Consider the following 25154-nt stretch of genomic DNA (forward strand, 5'->3'; position numbering starts at 1 on the left):
GCTTTTTGAGATGTCTTCAGCTGTTTTTGGGACATGTCATATTTTCGACATGCATTATTGTGGTATTTTTGGTTGTTTTTGCAACATTCTATGCTTTGGCATGTCTTGCCACATTGTTTTATGCTGCATTTAGGTGTTTTCAGCTGTTTTTGAACATGTCATATTTTGACATCTTTAGCCATACTATAGCCTTGTCTCTTTTGGTAATTTTTTCAACATGCTACATCATGGTGTTTTGGGCCATTTTTACAACATATTATGCTATTGTGTGTCTTGGCACGCTACTTCATGCTGTTTTAAGATGTTTTCAGCTTTTTTTTTATGCCTTTCATTTTTTTGACATGCATTATTAAGGTGTTTTTGGTTGTTTTTGCAACATATTATGCTATGGTGTGCTTTTTTGGATGTCGTCCAAAAATCATCAAAAACATAAAGCATAGTATGTTGTCCAAAAATTATCAAAAATGTCATAGTATAGTATGTCGTGCAAAAATCATGAAATCATCATAGTAAAGTATGTTCTCCAAAAATTTTCAAAAATGTGATAATATAGTATGTCCTCCAAAAATCATCGTCAGAAAATCATCAAAAACAACATGGTATAGTATGTCATCCAAAAATCATCAAACACAGCATAGTATTGTACAGTATGTTGCAGAAAAAATAATCAAAAACATCATATTAGAGTAAGTGGTCAGAAAAAAAATCAAAAACGACATAGTATAGTATGTTGTCCAAAAATCATCAAAAACAACATTGTATACTGACGTCCAAAAGTCATCAGAAACGTCATAGTGTAGCATGTCGTCCGAAAATCATCAATAACAACATAGTAGCTATAGTATGTCATCCAAAAATTATAAAAACGTCGTAGTACAGTATGTCCTCTGAAAATCATCAAAAACTACATAGTATACTATGTCATCCAAGAACCACCAAAAATGTCACAGTATTGTTTGTTGTCCAATAGTTATCCAAAATGTTAAAGTATATTATGCCGTCCAAAAATCATTAAAAAAGACACGGTATAGCATGTGGCCGAAAAATCATCAAAAACATCATAGTAAAGCATGTGGCCAAAAGGTTTTCAAAAACAGTATAGTAGTAGTCGTCCAAAAATCATACAAAAAGTCATAGTATAGTATATCCAAAAATCATCCAAAATGTCAGTGTATAGCATGTCTCAGTATGTCGTCCATAAATCATCCAAATCTTCATAGTATCATATATCTTCGTCCAAAAATAATCAAAAACATCAGAGTACAGTATGTTGTCTAAAAATTATCAAAAACGATGGTGTAGTATGTCATCCAAAAATCATTAAAAGTTTCATAGTAAAGTATGTCTTCAAGAAAATCATCAAAAATGTCATAGTCCAGTATGTTGTCCAGAACTCATCAAAAACATCAAAGAATAGTATGTAGTCCAAAAATCATTAAGAAAGTATGTCATCAGAAAATCATCAAAAATGACATTGTTTAGTATGTTGTCCAAAAATCATCAACAATATCACAGTATAGTATGTCGTCCAAAAATCATCCAAAATGTCATAGTATTCAATGTTGTCCAAAAATCATTAAAAACAACATAGTAAAGTATGTCTTAAAAAAAAATCATCAAAAATGTCATCATACAGTATGTCGTTGAAAATTATCAAAAACGTCATAGTATAGCATGTTGTCCAAAAATCATCCAAATTGTCATAGTATGGTAAATCGTCCAAGAATTATCAAAAACATCAGAGTATAGTATGTCGTCCAGAAATCAGAAAAAACGATTAAGTATAGTATGTCATCCAAAAATCGTCAAAAAGGTCATAGTATAGTATGTCATCAAAAAATCACCAAAAATGACAGTAAATTATGTCATCCAAAAATCATCCAAGTCTTCATAGTGCGGTATGTCATCCAAAAATCATCAATAACATCATAGTACACAATGTAGGTCCAAAAATCATCAAAAATGATATAGTATTATATGGCGTCTGAAAATCATCAAAACCATTATAGTATATTATGTCGTTAAAAAATCATCCAAAATGTTATAGTCAAAAAAAAATCATTAAAAATGTAGTCATCCAAAAATCATCAAAAACAATATAGTATGTCATCTGAAAATTATCAAAAACTACAAAGCAGAGTATGTTGTCTAAATCGACAAATCGTCATAGTATGGTATGTTGTCTAAAAATAATAAAAACATCATAGTATAGAATGTCGTCCAAAAATAGGTCCAAAAATCATCAAAAATGATATAGTATTATATGGCGTCTAAAAAATCATCAAAACACATAGTATAGTATGTCGTCCAAAAATCATCAAAAATGTCATAGAGTATATCGACAAAAATGTCATTGTATAGTATTTCGTCCAAACATCATCAAAAACATTGTAGTATAGTATGTGGTCTAAAAATCATCAAAAAATTCATAGAATAGTATGTTCTTACATCATCAAAAATGACACAGTATCTCCTCAACCAAAAATGATCAAAAAAGTCAAAGTATAGTCTGAAAAAAATCCGAAACGTCATTATTGTATGTCATCCAAAAATCATCAAAAACAATATAGTATGTCATCCAAAAATCATCAAAAAACTACAAAGTAGACTATGTTTGCTTAATCGACAATTTGTCATAGTATGGTATGTCGTCCAAAAATCATCAAAAGGAATATAGTAATGTATGTCGTCCAAAAATTATTTAAAATTTCATAGTATAGGATGTCATCCAAAAATCATCAAAAACATTGTAGTATAGTATGTCATCTTAAAGTCTTAAAAAACGATGCGATAGTGTGTTGTTCAAACATCATCAAAACCGTCATGGTATATGGTATATATAAATCATCTGAAACGTCATTGTATAGTATGTCGTCCAACAATCATCAAAAACGACATCATATAGTATGTCGTCTAAAAATTATTAAAAAGACATGGTATAATATGTTGTCTAAAAATCATCAAAAAAGTCATAGTATAGTATGTCGTCCAACAGTCATCCAAAACGTCATAGTAAACCATGTCAAGTCAAGTCAAGTCAATTTTATTTATAGAGCCCATTATCATTTACAGTGTACAATATCCCTCTGCCCTTAGACCCTCACATCATCCAAGGAAAAACTCCCAAAAAATAATCCCTGTAACGGGGGGAAAAAAAAGGAAGAAACCTCAGGAAGAGCGGTAGAGGATGATGAGGGATCCCTCTTCCAGGACGGACAGACGTGCAATAGATGTCGTAAATAACAAATGAAATACAATCATGGCAAAAAGGAAAGAGAAAGAGAGAGGGGAGGAGAGGGGGGGAGAGGGTGATAGAGGCACAACAATAATAGAAACAGATGCATGTCATATTAAAATAACGATAGGTGTGAAATTATTAATTGCACTCTATGATGATGTTGAGGGTGATTGTAAGAGTCTCATGTGTATATTGATAATATCGTCAAAAATGTCATAGAATATTATTTTGTCCAATAATCATCCAAAACATTGTAGTACAGTATGTAGTCTAAAAATCATCAATAACAACATAGTACAGTATGTCGTCCAAAAATCATCAGAAATTTCATAGTATAGTATGTCGTTCAAACATTATATTGTCCAAAAATCATCAAAAACAACACAGTATCTCCAATCATCTAAAAGTCATAAAAACGTCAAAAATCTTCGGAAACATTATTGTAAATTGTCGTCCAAAAATCATCTGAAACGTCATAGTATATAATGTCGTCCAAAAAGTCATCAATAAGTCATAGTATAGTATGCCGTCTAAAAATAATCAAAAACGACATTGTATAGTATGTCGTCCTACAAAGTGAAATTAGTGCAGTTAGCGAGGTCAGCCAGGGTTTCCTGTACTACAAAGGTGGCTCTCTAATAACTTGGCTGGATCACCATGGTTACTTAACCTGGTTGGGAGCAGAGTTTCAGCTTGAAATCGGCTGAAAAGTGTCTTTCACAGCTTCCTTGAGGTGCGCTACTCTATAATCAGTGTCAGCATGTGAGCCAAAAATGTTATAAATAACGGCACGGGGGCATCGTGGTTAGCACTGTTGCCTCACAGCAAGAGGGTCCCTGGTTCGAAACCCGGTTGGAACGGGGTTCGGTCCACGGGTGGGGGTCCTTCTGTGCGGAGTTTGCATGTTCTCCCCATGTCTGCGTGGGTTCTCAAAGACATGCAGGTCAGGCTGATTGGTGACTCTAAATTGCCCTTAGGTGTGACTGTGAGTGTGAAAGGTTGTCTGTCTATACGTGTTGGCCCTGCAACAGTCTGGCGACCTGTCCAGGGTGTACCCCGCCTTCCGCCCAATGATGGCTGGGATTGGCTCCAGCCCCCCCCAACCCTTACAAGGACAAGCGGTTACAGAAAATGACTGACTGACTGACACTTGATACAATATATATATCTACAATATATATTTTTAATCAGGATGATGTTGATGTCACATTAAATGCAATATAATTCCTTCAAATCATTTCATACCATTACCACTTTTTATGTTTAGGATATGCTTGGTTCTGATTGGCTGAAGTCTGTTTTTACACTGCTGTTATATAATACAGCTGATAGATCAGTCTGCTGGTATTTATCACAGATAAAATTCAATGTGTAAAATTCATTTTACTTTGATTTGTCCATAAGAAACAGGACAGTGTCGGACCTAAATATAGTTCTTGATTATAATGTTTAAATCTGCTGCATTAAGTTTTACATTTCAGAGCTGCAAAATGAGCAGCTGTCACATTAGAAATAACGGAGTGATATATCGCCTATACAGATCGTCTGTTGGAACTTGTGCTTTCACCATACGTCATTTTCTATCAGCTCTAGCCTTAATTGAAGCAACAGTGTTATTTTGCGCTGTAATACATTTTAATATTCTTCAAAGGCGGAAGTAGGCAGCATGCGATTGATTATTTATGAGTTAAATGATGCGTTCAGCGCGTCATTTGACTCGATTTCTGTGAATGCACACAGGGTTTGAAGCAGAAAGCTTGGATTAACAAAGAAAGTTGATAACCACCTTTGTGGTACCCTGTAAGCTCCGACTGAGGCTGCAGGGTTTGTCGAGCCAGCTCAGTCAAAGAGAGCCTAGCTCCGTTGAACTAGCTTCGTAATATACCCCCCAGATTTCAGAAATGAAAACCGGGGAAATTTCCAGTTTGGCCATCGATGTATAATTAAAATATCTATTGTTATAATCTAAGAAAAAAAAAGGAGGACATTTACAGTTTCATTTGACCATTGTACATTGTACATTACATTATAACAAACATGATCAATTATTTTTTCATTCTTATGTATTAAGAATGAAAGGCTCCATCTTAAACAGACATCAGGTGAATTTAAGCACATTGTGCTGATAACCTCTCCTGACTGACTTGAACTTCTGCTGTGTGCTATTAATTGTTTTACTTCGGAAAAAATGTTTTGAGTAGGCCATCTTCTTCTATAGCTGCCAACAACCTGCAAACATTCCCAGTTAGAGAAAAGGTGAAAATAAGGCAATGTGCCTGTGACCCCAGGACCCCAAATCACTACATCTGCCCCTGGTAATAATCATGAGGGCTCAGTGCAAGCAGCTGGATTAGACATGTTTCTGAATAATTCCATCCAAAGTCTGACTAAACTTGAAACTAACACAAAGTAGATCATAGAGGTCTAAAGGAGCTACTTTGCACCGCTGAATGTTTGGCTGTTTCAGACACTTTGGTGCTATGAGGAGAAGCTCCACTCTGTCTGTCTGTCTCTCTCACTGTGCAGCTGTGGGACCATCAGCTGTTTGTTCCGCGATAAAGAAACGCTGCTCTGTTATCAAATACTCAGCTGTATTAGAGTCAAAGTCACTTCATTACATGATTGTTCAACACCTTTGCTGTCACAATGATTTGGCATGAGATTTGCTGGGGCAGCTTGAGAGCGTGAAACTGATGGTGAAGGCGTGTGTCACACGCCAGGAGCACGAAAACTGGCAACCCTTTACTAATTTTATGTCACATTAGTTTTAGTTGACTCATATGAAAACAAATACATATCTTATCTACTCTACTGACATATTCATCTATGGTCCTTTTAATACAGCAATTAGGCGCTGCACACCCAAATACCAAAGCTGCTGCTGCCCCTAGATGGCTAGGTAAGACAGTTAAGAGATTCTAGAAAGATGGCCAAGTGACCTATACTGTATATTAACCAGTGGCGATGTTAACTTACCTTGTCATTGGTGGTGTTGACGGGATTTTGCTGACAGAGGCTGCATATCTTCATCAGCACACTCTGTCACAAGTCTCTTCACTTCTCTGGGTTCAAGCAGCATGCCAGACCGAGAGAAACGTATTGCTTTGTTTTGCCCGCGCAGAGGCATATCAAGGAAGTGGCCTGGGGTGGCACAGGCCACCCCTGAAATCTGATTGGCCACTCCATGTGCCACCCCATTATGACTGGCTGTCTGTCCAGCCAATTTGAACTGTTTAAAGAGAAAACTGAATTAGTTTAGTTTATAGGTGCAATTCAGCCTTAAACCTGACAAGCGGCATTGTGTCAGAGTGGTGTCTGACTTGACTTATTTTACATTAAAATAAATTGATTACACAGGCTTATTCATTTTAATTTTTTTTGGTACTTTAATTGTTTTGGTGCTTTGTACTTGCTATTGTACTTTTTTCTGTAATAACGTAAGGAAGAGTTATTTTACTTTTGTGTGGTGTCATTCTGATTGGTAGGTGTATTTATCATTTAAACTCAACCATAAACAGGAATGTAAGACACTACAATGTTAGTAATTAAAGTAGCTATGGGTAGAGGAGACATAAATTGTAAATTAAATCTATGCTGACAGGTGTGCCCTCAGCAACACCCATATTTCATGCCACTCCTGCATAAGTCAGTGCCCCATTTGGGCCACCCCGGATAAAAAAGGCTGGACACGCCACTGTGCCCGCGCTCTCGCCTTCCGCACTCTTTGTCTTCTCTAAGCCTGCCACTCTCTCGGTTAGCTTCGTGTTAGCGTCACACCTGTCCAGGTGTTTCTTCAAGTTACTGCTGCTATTTCTTGATGTAGAGACTTCCCTGTGTCGCACATAGATTGCACTTTACTATTATGTTCTTGTCCATCCTGCAAATGAGGAAACCGTCTCCGCAGTCATGTCAACCATCGAATTCCAGCAACAGGAAACACTGTTACTCGCGGGATTTTTTCCGGTGCTGGAATGCCTCGCGATGTTGGTGAATCTTAAAAAAAATTAAATCCCACTTAATTTTGGGTTAAAATGCATTGTAACGCGCGTTATATGAGATTGTAAGGGCTATGATATTACCGATTTTATTAGTAATGCGTTAGATTACTGCGTCACAGCAAAAAGTAATACATAGCCTATTCAAACGGCGTTACTTTGGTAATGCGTTACTCCCAACACTGGTCAAAACCCGTGCCACTGTATGTTGATAAAAATATAGTAGGCCTATGTCTGTAAAAATGTCATATAGGCCTATGTCAAAAAAAAGTCATAGTATAGCCAGTATGTCATAAAAAATGTTACAGTATATTATATCGAAAAAAGCCATATATCATATAAATGACCACACAAAAAAGTATAGCATAGTAGAGCATGTCATGAAAAACACACAAAAAAAAATCATAGTAATTCGTTCGCTATCGAAATATGATATGAATATCCATAAAATATGTCGCTTAGTTGGGGGGTCATCAGTTTACTCTGTGACAGAAAAGAAGCCTTTTAAGGAAAAATGTGATGTAGAGGACGCCAGAAAACCTTCAAAGACTGTCTGTCTTCTATCAGTTCAGTATTCTCCAGATAGCCTATACAAGTTATTAAAAAGCAAAACTTTGTCCTGGACTGCAATGGCAAAGCTTTTTTTGAAAATATAAAATATCTAATTCCCAACAGCCTTTAGATACAAAAAGTCCAACTTAGAAGACTCTGTTTTTCTGATAAGATGTGATTTGCTGAAGCAGCTTGATTTAACAATGCACTACAACCGCCTGCTTTGCAGCGCACTGCGCCGTGTGTGTGTGTGTGTGTGTGTGTGTGTGTGTGTGAGAGAGAGAGAGAGAGAGTGAGAGAGAGAGAGAGAGAGAGAGAGAGAGAGAGCAAACTTTATCTAATTTTTTCCTTAAATCAAATTGTGGATATTCGATTTTCTTGGCTTCACAGTTAAAATTCTTGGTCATTATCAGACAATGCTGCGCCTCCACCATTCCCTGCAGGCAGCGTTAAGTCAACAAATAAATATTTTAAAAGTATTCCGAGTGATAACTTGCACACTCTTTCCTCTGCTGCTTAACTCCATCACTTGAAACTTGCTCTTGCCCGTCATAAAGCAACTTCACAATCTATAGAATCATCTTTAGAAAATAAATACATTTCAACCCTATCTACGGCAAGACACCCTGTTTAGCTCAGGCTTCAGAAAATGATCAAAGGTTACTCAAAAACACCGCGACGTGACGAGTTATATTGTGAAAACCATTATTAATGTGTTGAGCAGTCTTAATTTAAATCCTTCTTTCCCTTGTCCCTAAGAGCGCCAAAATGATTCACAAGTGTATCCACAGAAGAGGAGGATCCACATTTTAACTATAAAGATGGTCCAACAGCAACAAACTGAAATCCTTTGGAGAGTCATGAAACACTTCAGAGTTGTTTTCCTTCACTCCTCCTTTCTGTCGACACACACACAGCAAATTAGAGGAGAGTGTAGAGCAGGTTTAGTACATTAAATTTCCTCTCTCACACAGAGAGAGAGAGACATTAGAGACACTGTTGCTTTAATTGTGCGATACATGTTTTAATGTAAGAACAAAAAACTTCTCCTTTCCTCTAAAGGATCAGGTAAAAAGAAGGCTCGTCTCCTGCCTTCCAAAACGCACTCGTCCCATGTCCATCCCCAACATCACAATTCTCCAACCCATGTTCTCCCTCTTTTTCTTTTTTTCTCCTGATTCCACTGATCTGAGCTTGAAATGCGAAGACAGCAAAGCACTAAGCCTTCAAACGTGTGATTTTTTCAAAAGATCTCTAGAAGCAATCTCTGCCTGACTGACCCCTGACAGCTGCAGATCTCTTTATTTCTCTCTCTGCTGGCACTTCATTTGGTAGAAAAGCTCTCAGATTCACACCTCTGTCAGGCAGCACAAGTGTTTATTATGTGCATACACACAGAATATCTCATATAGTGCATACCTCAAAGGCATGCAGGTTGCAGCCACAAACATCCTGGAAATTCAGGGAGGGAAAACATATAGCAATTTGTTTTTTTTCCCCTCAAATTTATTTATTATACAAAAAATTAGTGCTAAACTAAAAAGGAGTAAATATTGTCATAAAAACACTATTTTTTTTTATGTTCTTTGCCATGGAGTCAAGAAACGCAGCGTGATCCATTAAATATGTTCCCTTAATACCAACCGTGAACCTCCAATTTATCCTCTGGTTTATCTGCTCCACATCAATTAAAATAGCTTTGACTTCCTCCTCATTTTTAAATTTTTTTCTTATAATTTAACAATGAAAACCAAAAGATTTTACTCTTACAATCACTACAACTCCAGGAATAAACTGGCAGTGGTTTGCTAAATTTGCATTATTGCATGATAACATGGTGCCAAACAGATAATCTTGAAAAACACATAGGCCTCCATACTGTAAGCAGCAGTTACATTTAAATACACTCTCCAATTGTGACAGATTATAAATATCCACACCACAGCTAAAATTACCCGAACAATAGCATGTATTCTTATATGCAGTTTGTCTTGGTTTTATTCTGGCAGCTTTTCCTCCGTCACTCGGAGTGCAGGCTCTGCTGGTGCCTCCCTCTCTGGAAATGAGACTGCAGGCTCTATCATTAGATCGGATGGCAAGTCTTTATGCAAAGTGTTTTGCATAATTACATACCAAAGCCAGAATAGCCACCCTCAAATTTTATGGGTCACAAAGCATCAACAATTGCCGCATTATTGTCCACCAAAGTCCAGCCCCACCAATGACAAGGAACGAAAAAAGAGGAGAAGAAGAAGAGAGAGAAAGAGCTCGACTGCTTAATCTAAGCTTGGGGAGATTGAATTTTCATTCCAATAAAAAAAGTAAAGAAGATTATTCCCAAACTGACAACTTGTTTACACATAGTTGTAAAGTTCAGAGGACTGGCCAAGGCTTTCAGGGAGCTTCATCACCAGAGTCCACAATGTTTGAGCATCATGAAGTGGCTCCAGTACAGTCCTTCATATTTCCAAAAGTTTTATTTAGATAAAGGTAGAATTTTGATAGAAAATTAAGAGTTTTTTTATTTATTTCCATTTAAGATTTATTTTGTAGGCGCAAACGCCCAAAAATAATCGAACAATTTTAGCATGAAGTGTGTTAATATGTAATACAGTGGCAGTAGTAATTATACCTAATATTAATTATAATCAAATCAGTTTTATTAAATATGTCGAGCCTGCGGGAGAGATTCGTTTTAGCACCCGTCAGATCAGATGCTCAAGGTTAAAAATATTATCACAGTCCTTAACTGAACCAGTTTAGGTGAGTTTGAAGCTTTAAATTAGGCTACAATCGTTTTTAATTTAGTTAAAAATAAATAAAATAAATAATTAGCTAAATTTTATTTTTAAAAATCCGATTACATTAATTGCATTACCATCTTTGGAGTCTAAAGCACGCAATTAAAAGCGAATTATGAACGAAAATACGTCATAATCATTAAATTTAATTTTCAGCAGTGCCGAATTAAATTATTATTTTAGCAAAAGGCTTAATATCAGTTTTAGGAATAAATAATATCATCGCAATGATTTTTACATTTTGTCAGTGAATATCCGTCGTTAAAAAGCCGTTTTCATTATCACCCCATCAGAAACACACGAGGACTAAAAAAAAAAAGATAACCTTATGAAGAAAAGTAAATTAAAACAGTATAAGATTTTTTTGACAGTAGAACGTGTTTTTAATTTAACATAGTGGGAAAAAAGTGTGAAAAAAATGTGAGATATTTCGATGCTTTTTGAGAAATACTCCTTCAGTGAACATATAAATTGCTCACCGGTGTTGGAAACGGATCTAATTGACGTGTAAAATAATATTCGATACTTTAGACACAGTCGCATGTGGAAAATCAAAGTGTTATCACTAAATATTTTTTCAAGAGCGTGTGATTTAAAAAATAAATAAATCGAAATATGACCGATAATGACGGCTGTGAAGACTGCAGAGTTTAATGTGCAACACAAAATAACTGGACTTTATTTTCATAGATACTTTTGCGTTTTGGTTATTATTTTTCCCACTAAAACATAGTATTCATTTTTAATGTATCACTGAATAAGTAAAAGAATAAGATATCTTCAAAGTGTACATTGTAAACCAAAATTGTCAATTAAAATATTAAATATTTGAGATCGAATTGTCTCACAGCAGCACTGCGTTGCCATTGCATGTTTGTGATCATTTTTAACATTTTTTTTTTAAATTGAGCTATTTCTTAGAAGGACAAAAGAGAAAGAAAGATAGTTAGACGTGTAACACAGAATAAGCAGCCGGGGCACCGGAGCACAGCTGAGGTTAAATGTGCAGAATAGCGCCATCTCGCTGCTGCGGACAGATATTCCTGCACATTTCCCCCCTTGTGCTGAGACCCTCCGTGAAGATTTGTCCTCTCATAAGGTTGACCGATTTCTGTGTGCATAGCCAGCTATGACAACAGCCTGCATGCTGCTGTCTTTTGGCGGCCACCAGTTATATGTGTTATCGCTGTTCATTAGTGCAGGGGGTCCCGGAGCGGGTCCCGGGACCTGCGGGGGTCAGTGAGAGGAGGGAGCGGGAGGAGGAGGAGGAGGAGGAGGGATGCAGCGCGTCCCAGGCAACTTGAAAAGTACTGTCATTTCACTATCTAATTCAACAAAATGATCACATGTACACTAGTTCCCAATCTGGGGTCCCGGGACGCGCGTTGGTCACCGAGGGAGATAAACAGGATCCTCCAGAAATCAGAGAAATAATTTAATTTCTCTTGTGGGTCATGATTGGTTTGCAGTTGCACATTTACAGGATGTATAAATTTGGTGATCCTGGATTTCTCGGCTGCTGTCTGTTTATGGACAGTGTGCACAAAATCCCATCTAGCCACATGTCAGATGTGGGACAAAAAAAATCTTATCAAGCGGGGATCCAGGGGCTGCAGCGCGGATCTGCGCGGGCTGTTCTTGACATGAGAAGGTGTGGGAGCTCATGAATTGGAAGCGAAAGAGGCCGAATATTATGGCAAGAGAAGAGTTGTTCACACACTTATTGTCTTTGTAATGCACCATTAGGTTGGCTCGAACATGAGAGAGAGAAAAAAAATATACTTTCTATATTATGAGGATTTTTTTTCCTGCAACAAGCGATTTATAGACACAAAATCCAGCATTAGTGGAGCTGCGGAGATTCCCTGCGTACTATGAGTGGGTGGCGTTTGGATGTAAGGTCAACTATAAAGTTATTTATTTTACCTTTATTTAAACATGATGTATAACCATACAAGACTAAGATTTTTTTCAAGCAAAACCTGATCAAAAAGCAACTTCTTCAACAATTAAGGCCAGCAGGTCAAATAAACGCAACTAAATCGCGGTCAAAGACCGACAGAAGTTAAGATTTAACTGTATGAAGCCTTTTGTGGAATCTCATATGTTTTCATGTGTGTGTTGTGCGCGCTGAGTTCCCACTAAAATGCCCAATAAGCTCCGTTCTGTCCGTTCTGCAGAAATATCAGGCCATTTATAAAGAAACGGTTTTGTGTCTACGCCGAGGAAATAAATGAATACAACTTCTGATGATAAGACTTTTTTTGGCACACTGGAAAAAAATCAGCATGAAATTGCACATGAGGAGTTTTCTATTAATTTGCAGGAAAAGTTAGAAATAATTTAATCTGGGTTTTTTCACCTGTAGAATATGTGAACGTGTAGGCAGCTCAATGTGTTGAAAATGATGATGATGAATAACAGTGATGATGATGATGAAGACAGGATGAGAGATAACGCTCAGGGTGTGAGTGTTTTTTGTGTGTGTTTTGTTAAAGCACCTTCCGTCTACCAACAGCATCGACCAGAATTACGCCAAATTAATTTCACACTTTGAGGGAGCTTTGCCAAGTGCGTGTTTGAAGTTTTGGTAAAACACTCACACACACACACACACACACACGCGCGCGCGCGCGAAAGAGCGTTTACAGGGAAGAAAATAGAAAACATCAGCGGCGCGCGAGGGCAAAGCCGTGTGTGGAGTGACAAGAGCGAAGCATGGCAGACCTGTCCGCCTAATTCATGCAAAATTGATTAAACATTTAGCACTTATTTGTGCAATTTATGCGGTATTTTACATCCACATAATGTCCACAATATTATCATCACAGAGGCGAGCATCATCAGCGTGTTGGCGTGACGCACGCACGCACCTATGCACGCTCATGTATGTGCACGGAGCAGATGAGTAAACAGACCTGCGCAATTGACACTGTCAATTAAGATATCATAATCAGCCATTTCTTAGTGACACACACACACACACACACACACACACACACACACAGAGGGGGCGCCACGGCACGCACGTGATCTCTACCTTAATGTGTGCGTAAAAGCTGAGTTGTGGTCACGTTCAGGGTCCTTTCTCCAAGAGTGACGCGCCTGTAGCATTAATACTGCGACCCCTGGAAGACTGACAACTACTGCGGTGCACCTAATGGGGATCTTTATAAAGTATCTATGTACCCCAAGTAACAAATCGATACAAGATGTAGGCCTATATCGATCAATACCTATGAAGTAGTCCTGATGAAATAATGCGTTAGGGTTTTGGGAGGCTGAGGGGGGCTGTCTAATATCCAGGAGAGTGTTTGCGGTCTCTTCAAATCATCCCTCTGGCTCACCGCTCTTCTCGATCCTCCCCTCTGAGTGTGTGTGTGTGTGTGTGTGTGTGTGTGTGTGTGTGTGTGTGATCGTGTATATTAAGACAAATCAAACTGCATGTTTTAAAAAGGTGCTTCTCCCTGCTTTAAAGCTCTGGGCATATCGTTATTTCATTTCCACCCACACTTGCCGGCTTCTCCAGGAAAGTTTAGTCCTCTCTCGGCTTGAAATACTTTTTTTTGTAAATACAATGCACTATAGCACCAGTGGCCAAGCTTGGATTTATTTGGCATGCAATATTCAAGCTATGATAGGAAATGTTTGGCTGCTCCACTGGCGTCGAGATAGGCTCACCGTGCGCGCGCCTGGGGTTAAAAGAAAACTGGAATAGCCTTCTTAAAACGGGGGGAAATTCAACATTGGGTATATTCACACTCTTTGCACTACATCAGCTGCAGTTGTCTTTATCTCCACCTATTTATATCATCACAAAGCGCTGCGCCCCTTTTCAAAGTCTGGCTGTGTTTTTTCTTTTTTTTTTCAAATGAACTTTGACATGTTGGTGTTGATTGGACCTTGTTTCTTTTTTTTTTCTTTAATTTTCTCGCAAATGAAAACTCCACAACGAGGAAAGGTTTCGTTTGATAGGACAAATCCATAATATTCATGTTATTATATAGCTATAATGATCACTAGTTTTATATTGTGGACGGTGTGAACTTATGGGGCAGAGCTCAGTGCCTACAATAATTTCTTCACAGCTTTCAAACCAGCGTATATTCAGTATCAAGGGACAGAAAATGCGCTGATGTTGTCAACAACAAATTATTTATTTATTTATTTATTTTATTATTATTATTTTGCTCAGCGTTATAAATTCTAGCCGTGGGTCACATATGACGTGCAAAAATTTAGAGGAGAAAAAAAAACAGGGCAAACCCGTAATGTTATTTTATTTTTAATAAAAGCCTCCCAAATAGATTCACGACTTTTTCCTGCTGCTTCAAACTACATCACATGTGGACTCCCCTCTCGGCAGAGGTGTCCAGTGGCCCTCCACTCTTCACTCCTCTACTCACACAGACAGACGCAGTGGGACGCAGAGTGGATGACAGGTGCTTAAAACACACATTACTTGTAAAGTTACAGCCTAATAGCAGTCGGCAGCTGCTGTCGTGGTTTACGCAAGGAGGCGCCTGCGTGTGCAGCCGCTGGTCGCTTTTCCCTTTGTGTTAAAGTGAGCTGAGGTCTCCAAGGTCTGGGAGCTACAGTTCCGGGGTTAGCGGGTAGATGGCACAATTTTCTTACATATATGGGCAGAAAGCAGGAAGCCTTGTGTACTAAGTAGAAGTGAAGGGCTATTTATTTTAATAACAAAAGATAAAGTGGAAAAATGTTGAGAAAAAATAAAAATAAGACTTTTAAAATCAAGGAAAAATGGGTGGTAATTCAGGCTTTATCACATTTATTGCCAAACTGATACAATAGAAATGTCAATAATAATACAAATATAATATTAGTTTTTTGTTGTTATTATTATTATTTAAAGGCCGGCGTACTAACATAAGGAACAGGTGGCCCATCTTGCTAAGCGTTTATAGGATACATTGTAAATGAGCTGCGGTGCCTCAGCCTATGTATGCAATAAAGCGCATGCTGTATGGGCTAATTTGTCATAGTGATAGTGCCAAGGTGCAAATAATGTGCATATTTGTCGCTTAACAGTGCGGGCGCGCGTGTTTCTGTGTGCGTGCATGTACGTAAGAAAAAGAGGGCCCGGAGGAAGAGCGAGACTGCAAAGCATATTCCTATCTTATTAAACAAATAACCCCACTAATAGCCCGTGAGCCCTGAATAAGTTCTCGGCTTCAGCGTGTAAAGCCCAACAAACGCAGAGCAGCAGCAGCACTGACTCTACTGTACACACGAAGTGGCCCCGCAGCATCCCCTGCAGCCTGCGGGATTTTTTAGGGTGGTTGAGAGGTGGTGGTGGTGGTGGGGGGGGGGGGGGGGTATTTCAATTTAAATATAGGGCTACCAGCTCGTGTGTCAAAAAGTTGTCACGTCACACAGACGTAAATAAAAGTGACGTCGCAGCGAGTTACACCTCATTAGTCTTTTTGTACAATGTTAATAAATGAGCAGAAGTACAAATTATATAGTCCAGCATGTAAATCACGCCCTGTCAACTAAAATCAGCCCCGGTCAGTGTCGAGATCCATCCAAACCTATTCTGAAGCTCCACTCACTGCGTTCTCATAAGGTTTCAAGCTCCTCGTGCTGAAGCATGTTGGAGTGAGGTTTTATTTTGATTTTTTTTTTCTTCATGTAAATAGTTGTTCCCGTGAAGTCATATTGGCTCACTGTCCACCTTTAATTATCAATGTGGGGCTCAGATTGGCCTCAGTGTGATCTACCTCAGAGGCATTTTAGTTGGACAAGCAGTGGGAGCACCAGTGTGTGGATAAATAGCGCTTTCAAAGCAAAGAAGCCGGGGATAAAATACCATCAGCACCACATCATAATCATCATTTTCATCATTATCAACAGCAACAAAAGCACACACTAACACACACACACAGACAGCAGCAGCAGCAGCAGAAACCGTGGCGAAGTTGGCTTCCAAACCCATCCTGATTAAGCTTCTATACAGCAAGGCTAATTCTATTTCAGGCCTAACTCTCAACTAAGCCAATACTACTAATAATTAAAGATGACCCAACGGCAGAGAGCGTCACAATAGCATGCGCGTAGAATATTGTCATTTTAACCCATCACATCCATTTCTTTCAGGATTTTCACATATTTCACAATAAATTTGAAAATGTGTAGCGTTCAGCATGTTTGAAGCCGTTGGAAATCAAAAGCAAAGCATAATAACGCAAAGAAAACCCAGTAATAAGCGATTTGATTTCAGAAAATATTTCCCCCCTCCTGTCAATATATTATTTGAATGCTACTATTTATATTATATGAATTCCATTAATATTTATGTAAACGTCCAAAGGTGAAAGTGCTCCCCGCACATAAAGCGGAGGTGACGCTGAGTTTCTCCACTATGTCGGGGTGTGGGGGGTTATAGTTATGAAATATTATTATCTGTTGAGGCAGGGCGCCTTATTACAACTGTTGTATCATATTTCTGAAGTTTAACTGACATCCCCCCAATTATCTTTCAAAGAGTCTGCTAGATTACTCATCGGTATTTTAAAAAATAGAAAATAATCTTAACCTTGAAGCAAAAAAAGTGAAGGCGTTGAGCGGACCTGTTGGCTGATTGATTAATTATTTTGTAATTCATTAATCACTTTCATGGGGCAAAAGGGCAACATCATGCCACAGCAAATTGACTCCACTCCCCCCCTCCAACCGACCACACACACCAAACGCGCACACAAACACACGCACATGCAAGGGCAAGTTTACACGCACGTTTGCGAAGTTAAAAAAAAAAAAAAACATGGAAAAACTTGTTTTCAAATTCATAAATTATAATTTAATACCAAGAACAAATTTACAGCAGAATGCTTGTTTACAATAAGCTAACACAAACAAACAAGAATTGTGTTCAACTATAAACTTTCACACACACTCACATATATCACTTGCAATTAATAATAATAATAATCATAAAAAAAGTATCTATACGTTATCAATACCCTGCAGTCATATATTTTTATATATTTATATAAAAACGTGGGTCAGTTTAAACTGTTCATAATTACAATCATGTATCATTCTCTGGTCCATATGTGGCCACGAACAGCCAAAGATCAGTGTTCAATCAGTGATCCCTTTTAATTCAACCACAACATGGTGTTTTTTTGTGTGTGGCGAAGAAAAGCCTCAAAACAAGGACAAAATTGCTAGCTTCCAAATACACACACACGCACGCACGCACACACGCGCGCGCACACACGCTCACGCACACCACGGCACCTGTCAAAGACCAAAGGAGCAATAACACTAAAGTTAAAATATCAACTCCTTTTTTTCCCCAAACCTGCTCACCCTGTTTAAGTCTGTAGCCTAATAATGAACGTCGTTTCTTTTCTTTTTTTTGTTTCTTTAAATACAAGGGCTAGTGTACTGAATGCACAGATTATATCTATACAGTCAAAAAAGAGAGAGAAAACATTTACATTTATATATCAAAGGTAAAATAGGTTAGCGACCTGTGGCCATGCATTCACAGTCTAAATATACATGAAAAAGAAAACATTTGTAGTAATATGTATATACATTAAAAACATAACTTTCAGTGCTACTAGCTAAGTCTGCCACTCAATTTTGAAGACGTTGTATTACCGAGAAAAAAAAGGCAACCACAGATTTTTCTTAATCACATATACTTTGTATAAAGGAAAAACTTGTTGAAATGAATTGACCTATATTTACAAGAATACTGCCTCTAATCAGTGTTTTTCAAGTGAAATACACGACTGAAGTTTCAAATCTAATTGTGTTCCCCCAAAAATGTTGTAGGCCTACTTTAACAACGTTTTGATAAGAAATCACATCATGCTTGTCAGGCACTTAATGCTTGAAGTGAATAAAGGGTGACATTTCAGGGACACTTTAATAATACTGCTATTAAACACTACTCTGGCTAGGCTTCAAACTTTTATGACCCTTGACCTCTCCAAACATTTTTAAAAACAAGTCAGTTATGCTTTCAGTGCAGTTTGAGCCGTTGCAAATGCACATAATGCATTTAAAGCAACCTGTCTCAAATAGCCTAGCAGGATAGGCAACTTGTAAGATTTTATTTTTAAATTGTATCTAATTGGGGAAATAAAGCAAAATATTCAAAGCTGGATCTAATAGGGAAGACTTTTTTAGCAAATAATTTGGAAAATAAACTTCATATTAATAAAGAGCAAAAATGTTTCCGCATGGGTCATAAAGTTGAACATGAACTCAAAAAAAAAAAATCCCTTTTTTTCCAAGATGGTGTTGGTCATCCTAAAGAATATAAGTGCGCTTGCAGCATTAAGCCTAGATTATAAGCCTTTACTCCTATTGCTGTGGTTTTAATTCTTTTTAGAACCTTTTTTTAATTTTTTTTTTGTTTGTTTTTACACCTTTTTCAAAATAAATCATTGTCTTAGAAAATAACACCACCTGTACTACAGAAATCACATAGGCCGGTTTGGAACCAGAAAGGAGGAACAAAGAAAGTACAAAACACAGCTATACATGGACACAGGACAAGTCATTTGAGAAAAGAAAAATTCACGTTTTCGTATTTTCCCTTTCTCCAGTTTTTTTCCTCTTTTTACCCAAATTATCATTTTAAATGCACTTAATACTTAAATTTTCCTTGTAAAGGATCAACAAAATCCCTTTCCTTTTTTTCAGATTTTCTTCTTTCATTAAAAAAAAATGAATCGAAGCAGGTTGTTCTGCATGAACACTGGGAGCTTGTATCTGCCATTTTGAAAGTTCAGTGGATGTCTCAATTTTTTTTTTCTTCTCGTTTTTGGAGTAGGGGGGAATTCACAGTCATTTACGTCAATGTCTTTCTTCATGAAAGCCAGCCCCGAGTAACAGCCGGTTGGTTTTTTATTCCTTCCACAAAAGCAGCTATAATCATTGTAGTCTCACAGCCCCCCCACAACCCCACCTTTTGTTTGTTCGTCTCCTTCTTGGTTTACTGAATTGACATGTAAGGCCAGTTAAAACTGCTCCCCGAAAGCAACATATCCCTGATGAGAGTTTCAATTGGGGTTTTACCTACCAATCGGACGAAAAATAATTGTTCTATGACCGAGGAAGAGACTGTGCGGAGGGAAGGCAAGCGGAGTAACAACTTCCCAAACCGTGTTGGCTGGTTGGGATACTGGCTCCGGACATATTCCTCCAGGGCGCACTGGGACTTCTCCTGCAAACTTTCCACATGGGCCACATCTGAGAGGCCACAAGCATCTGGGAGGGGGGAAAGCAAATAAACATTAATAAAGTGTAACCTGAAGTGTTTCTCTCGCGAGGAGTTTTTTTTTTTTTTTTTTTTTACCCCTCTGAGGTGATATATGGCGGAAATGAATAGCCTGTCACATTTAGAAAAAAAAATGTTAGGAAATTATTTTCATGCCATTACATGTAAAAGTGCACTTTACTTATCCTGAGGCTTGTTTGAATAAACAGTGCAAATATAGTGTGGGAGAACTGTTTAATAATAACATTGCGCTTAAAAAATAACACCACAGTTATAACTCTGCACTTCTGCTTTAACAATTATATAATATTTTATATTTAAAATATATATAAACATAAATAAAAACTTTGCCACACTCAAGATGGAAATGTGAGTGCTGGTTTGCCACTATATCTTTATTCGCTGTCGCTTCCTTTAACGCGACTGTAAACTCGGGTATTTCCCCCGATAAAGCCACTTAAAAGTGAACTAAATAATTAAGCATATTCATAGCTAAAGACTGTGTTTGAGACGGGCCTGTCTTTCACAAGCAGAGGCAGAGCGAGGAGAAGGAGGGGGGAGGGAGAGAGAGGGAAAGACAGGGAGACCTACTGACCTTTAGTGAGCAGAGATTTAGCTTGGAAAAAAGGCCCCATAGCCTACGGAGTTGCCGTCATACTATACCACCAGAGACGCATAATCACTATCTATGCTGCTGCATGTGGGCGGCTGCTGATTATGTGCCAAAAACGCTTGTACGCGCTTTGGTTAAGTTTGTAAAGTTTATGCATGACAACAACCGAACCACCAAAGTAGCAAAGGCGTGTCATTCAAGATACAACACACAGCTCATGTTGGAGCCTCCGGGACTCAGGTATGGAGGAGATAAATGAAGACATCGTGGCTTCATAATAAAATTCAATGACCTGAAATGTGACTTTTTTCCCACTTTTTGAAAAGACATCATCATGAGAACAACGGTGAGCTCAAAGAAATGCAGAGGCTAATGGCTTGCAGGATATGATATCATTTCAAAGACATTCACTCCACGCAAAACCTTGTAAATTTCTTCCACGTTCTTTCTTTCTTTTTCTTTTTCTTTTTTTTTTTTTTTTGCATTATTATTATTTTCCCATTTCTTATGGTGGAGCTAATGTAACAAAATAGTTGGGAAGTTTGGGTCATGACCTAATTCTGGAGCAAGTCCAGAGACGCCTTGAAGAATATTTCAGCAAATAAAAATGAAAGCCGCCCCTCCTGTCACTGCTTCATATCACACCATACTGTTAGATACTGACATGTTTGCAATTACAGGGTGTGCATGGGTCCTGCATGCTTTTGTCTCGGACACGTCTGTCCCCTAAATGACGTTGAAACCTGCGCTTTGCTTTTACTGTGTGCAAATGGGACATTAGGCTTGTCTTTCTTTTTTTTCTATTCCCCTCCCCCTCGGAGCCTGACATCATTTATATCTGTCATTCCCTACAAACAAGACGTGGGGTACACACACATTGATAAATGGCGGATAAAAAATATCAAGGTGTAGCAATTCATCTGTAAGCTATTTGGGTCTAAAAAGTGTGTTAATGTGATGCTTAAGGTAATTATTGTGAAGTAATTTAGCTGTAATATTTTAGTCCTCTGTTTTGTTGTAAAATTTATTTTAAAAAATTCCTAACCATGATTTTCTGTTTAGCCGTGTGTGTGTGATACATCAGTTGATTAAATTTGTTTTTATTATATTGTAGCCAATCAAAAAAGCCCTTGGCCATGAGGGCAGCGTGTACATTTAAACAGTGTGTTCATCTAAGACAAGCAACAGCCTCTATAGCATAGGTATATTTAGGTCAGCGTAGACTAAGCGTAGATTTCGCTGATGTCATTGAGCATGTTAGTGACATTCACACAGACTGAACTTGGAGTGTGCCAGTCTATTGTCTTACCTGTGGTGAAGAGCACAATTGCCTTTAAGCAGCTATATTCAGCAGAGTCAACGTGCAAAGCTTTGAGCTTTTCCACTTGTTCTTGAAAGATCCTAATGTGGTCCATAAAGGCCACCACTCTGTCCGCAGACATGGGGGAGGCGTGCAGGCCAGCCGCCGCCAGGAGTGGAGCCACATGCAGGGGCATGGAGCACTGCGCGGCGTTGAGCACAAATAACTCACTCCACGTCAACCTCAGCAGAGCCACCTGGTCGGTGATCTGAAGGTCTGGAAAGAAGGGAATATTCCTGGCCCACTCCACGGCGCTGAAGAGCATCCTGGCTGCTAGTTCACAAATGTTCTCGATGCCCATTATGTTGTTGGGTTGCATGCACTGACTGCCATACCGGGACGTCGGGTAGGGCTCCGCTCTCAACAGAAGAGAGATATATCCGGATAAGTAGGAATGGCAGTGCAGTGGGTCTCCATTTGTCAAGGCGAACTGACCGTGGTGTGGCTGTGTGGGTGGCACCCGTCCCCTTTGCACGGCTGCAGTAAAAAGAGAAACTACAGATATTGAAGCCTGAATTCTACAAATCATCTCACAATGTCACAGTGGACACACACACACACACACACACACACACACACACACACACACACACACACACACAGCTGACACACAGTGTAGGCTACATTTTAACAGTGCAGAAAACTGAGCGCTCAATCATAAGCTTACACCTAGATAGAAAATAAATGACACACAGTATGTTTGCTATATCACACCATAACATACGCGCGCGCGCGCGCGCACACACACACACACACACACACACACACAAAACAAAACACACACATATTGTGTTATTGCATGAGTTTGTAACAATGAGGCTGTGGTGAGACTGAAACAGCAGAGGTGCGCTTTAAACAACAAGACATGCACTTGTCTGCCTTTAAAATGATGTTATTCGGCAACAGCAACATGAGCTGGCTGTGAAGGAACACAAAGAGGGCAAGGGAGACCTTGCATGTTTAACCCTTAACCTACTTAACAATTCATCTCGTTTTACCACACATGTAGGCCTATTTTCGACTAATATTCAGAGAAATTCTGGCGGCTACACGGAGCCTTTGTGTGCATAATTCACTCCGATGTCCAGCTTGAGCCCCAGCGAAGGAGACATGCGGGATAGATGTGGAGATGTAGCCTCAGCACGCTATCTCTTAATTCGATACTCGCCATAATAGCGCAGGAGGCTATATTGTATCATATTCAGTATACAGATGTATCCCGGCGCTCGCGGATTTATCTTAATATAAATTCGATAGCTTTAGCATGAGCAGGGCTCGGATCTTTTTTGTGTGAAATGCAGAGCTGTATAATGCGCTGGAGCTGCAGACTATAACACACAACGGCTAAAAGGAAGATTCGGCGAGCCCCGTCTCAACAGCAGCACAGAGCGGCTCCATGGCGTGCTCCTGCCGCACAGCCTGGGAGGGAAGAGTCGGGAGAAACAACAGACTGTGGGGGCGACATAAGATGGGTTTTTTTTTCACGTCTTGAGAAGCCCTAAAAGCACAAACACACACATGAATAAGAAAACAAAAAGTCCCAATACCTTCCCGTCTCATGCCGACTTTGAGGCATTTTTTGAGGCGGCAGTACTGACACTGATTGCGGTGGTGTTGGTCGATTGGACAATTCCTGTTGGCACGGCATGTGTAAGTGAGGTTCCGTCGTACGCTCCGTTTGAAGAAGCTTTTGCACCCCTCGCAAGTAAACTGGCCATAGTGTTTGCCACTGGATTTATCCCCACAGACCACACATTCAATGTGCTGTGGCTGTTTCTCCGACTGCTGCGTCGTCTGGTTCGTCGGCGTGGACTGTGTGTTGTTCGGGGGTCCTTGGACCGGAGTCTGGGGGGCGACCTGAGAGGCTGTCAGATTCAACTGGCCTGGTTGAGGGGTGGGTATAGATAGTCCTCCTTGGGTCTGCGAGGAAAGGGTGCCTTGGGTGTCAGCCACATCGTCCTGGGAGCCTCTCCACACTACCATTGCCATATCTATCAGTCAACGTAAAGAAACTTTTTGTCTGCCGTTTTGGTGTCGCGGTGGAGAATGTCTCAAGGAAACGCGGTAAACTGTATTTAACAGCCGGACACACAAAAATTTCAAATCTAGCCTACGTTGAATCCACTCAGAATCTCCCGAAAACTGCCGATTTATTGCTCTTGGAGACGTTGCGAAGCACGTTTTCAAAACTGATGCGATGGCGAGCTGAGTCGCTGCCTTGCGCTTAAAGGCCAAGTCCAGGGGCGCTTACAGTCAGCCATCCAGTACACCCATCAATGGGAAATGTAGGCTAAATATTAAAAGAATCAACCGAGGTAGCATGGACTGTTCAGTGAATGATGGAGCAGGGTTGGTAAGACCGTGCCTGCAGCAGCAGAAAACAATTGGTGAGCACACTGTAGCAGCTACTATCAAGTTCCAGCACAAGTCTTGAAGAAAATCACCAACTGGGTAAAAAAAATGCGTCTTCTCCCTTTTCTTCTTGTGAGGTAGCGCCAGCAAGCGCGCAGCTGAAGCCAATGTTTTTTTTGGAGAGCCTGGAATATGAAGACAACTCTCTCCCCAAAAAAGCGAAAGCAGTAAAAAACAAAAAAACAAAAAAACAAAGATCACAACCTACAAACCTCCTCCGTGCACTGAAAAATAATAGGAAAAAGGAGTAGAGAATCAAAGTGATCAAATATGTTAAAAAGGCGGAGGTTAGGAAGTGATTTGCGATTGGTAGGAGCCGGGCTGGCAGAATGCTTTCTCTCTGATCAGCTCACTGAGCTCTCTATATAGTGAACTTTGACACGACTGCTGCAACTTAGCACACGTTACCATGGAGATCAGCTGCCATATAAGGAAGGAGAGTGTGTTTGACTGGTCAGAGCTCAGGGACCTCCCCCTGAACCCCATTGGCTAGTCGGCACTTGTGCTACTTGGTACCTTGCCAGAGCCAGCATGGAGGTCGAGAGGGCCGCTTGGTCCTAAAAAGAGACGATTTTCGGAAAGAAGAATCATTACTAGTCACTCAAATCGCACCAGACTATAGAATATTCCCTGGTAAAGCCTTAGCAGTTGCAAGAAGAAAACAAAATCTTAATGCAATTCTTTGCCTCTGAGCAAGTTGCAGTAGAACAAGCTGAAATATCCAAAGAGATTTTTGTAGCCGGGACACAGGTGCACCTCCTGGACATGATCTCTACTCATAAAACTGTCAATCTATTGTGCCCCAGTCTTTATCCCTCAGGTAGACACAATACACATATGCTCACACGCACACAAAGACAAAATATGAATATTGTCCGCATAATTTAAAACAGCATACGAAGATTTATTTGCGCACAT

The 25154-nt window shown here is 39.2% G+C and overlaps 1 protein-coding gene across 2 annotated transcripts; it reads right to left on the bottom strand.

Annotated features, from left to right (window-relative positions):
• Window positions 1-17502: 17502 nt before the first annotated feature.
• On the bottom strand, window positions 17503-24600 carry nr2f2 (nuclear receptor subfamily 2, group F, member 2). Of its 2 annotated transcripts, none has more exons than XM_042495617.1 (3): window positions 23372-24600; window positions 21774-22319; window positions 17503-19841 (listed from the first exon to the last, which is right to left on the bottom strand). In XM_042495617.1, the coding sequence occupies exons 1-3, from the start codon at window positions 23811-23813 to the stop codon at window positions 19567-19569; spliced, it is 1263 nt and encodes a 420-aa protein (XP_042351551.1). In that variant the 5' UTR covers window positions 23814-24600; the 3' UTR covers window positions 17503-19566. The 2 variants fall into 2 exon arrangements, with proteins under 2 accessions (XP_042351551.1, XP_042351552.1); XM_042495618.1 differs by having other exon boundaries at window positions 17504-19841; window positions 21774-22301; window positions 23372-24598.
• Between the last annotated feature and the right edge of the window lie 554 nt (window positions 24601-25154).

Source organism: Plectropomus leopardus, chromosome 11 (genome assembly GCF_008729295.1).
Source record: "Plectropomus leopardus isolate mb chromosome 11, YSFRI_Pleo_2.0, whole genome shotgun sequence".
Taxonomy (NCBI): Eukaryota; Metazoa; Chordata; class Actinopteri; order Perciformes; family Serranidae; genus Plectropomus; species Plectropomus leopardus.

Excerpts from the sequence above, each read along its gene's own strand:
- nr2f2 (XM_042495617.1), bottom strand. The coding sequence starts at position 23,813 with ATGGCAATGGTAGTGTGGAGAGGCTCCCAGGACGATGTGGCTGACACC. Across the intron at positions 22,320-23,371 it reads AGTCGGCATGAGACGGGAAG|TTTCTCTTTTTACTGCAGCC; the intron begins GTATTGGGACTT and ends CAATATCTGTAG. Across the intron at positions 19,842-21,773 it reads AATTGTGCTCTTCACCACAG|ATGCTTGTGGCCTCTCAGAT; the intron begins GTAAGACAATAG and ends CCCCCCTCCCAG.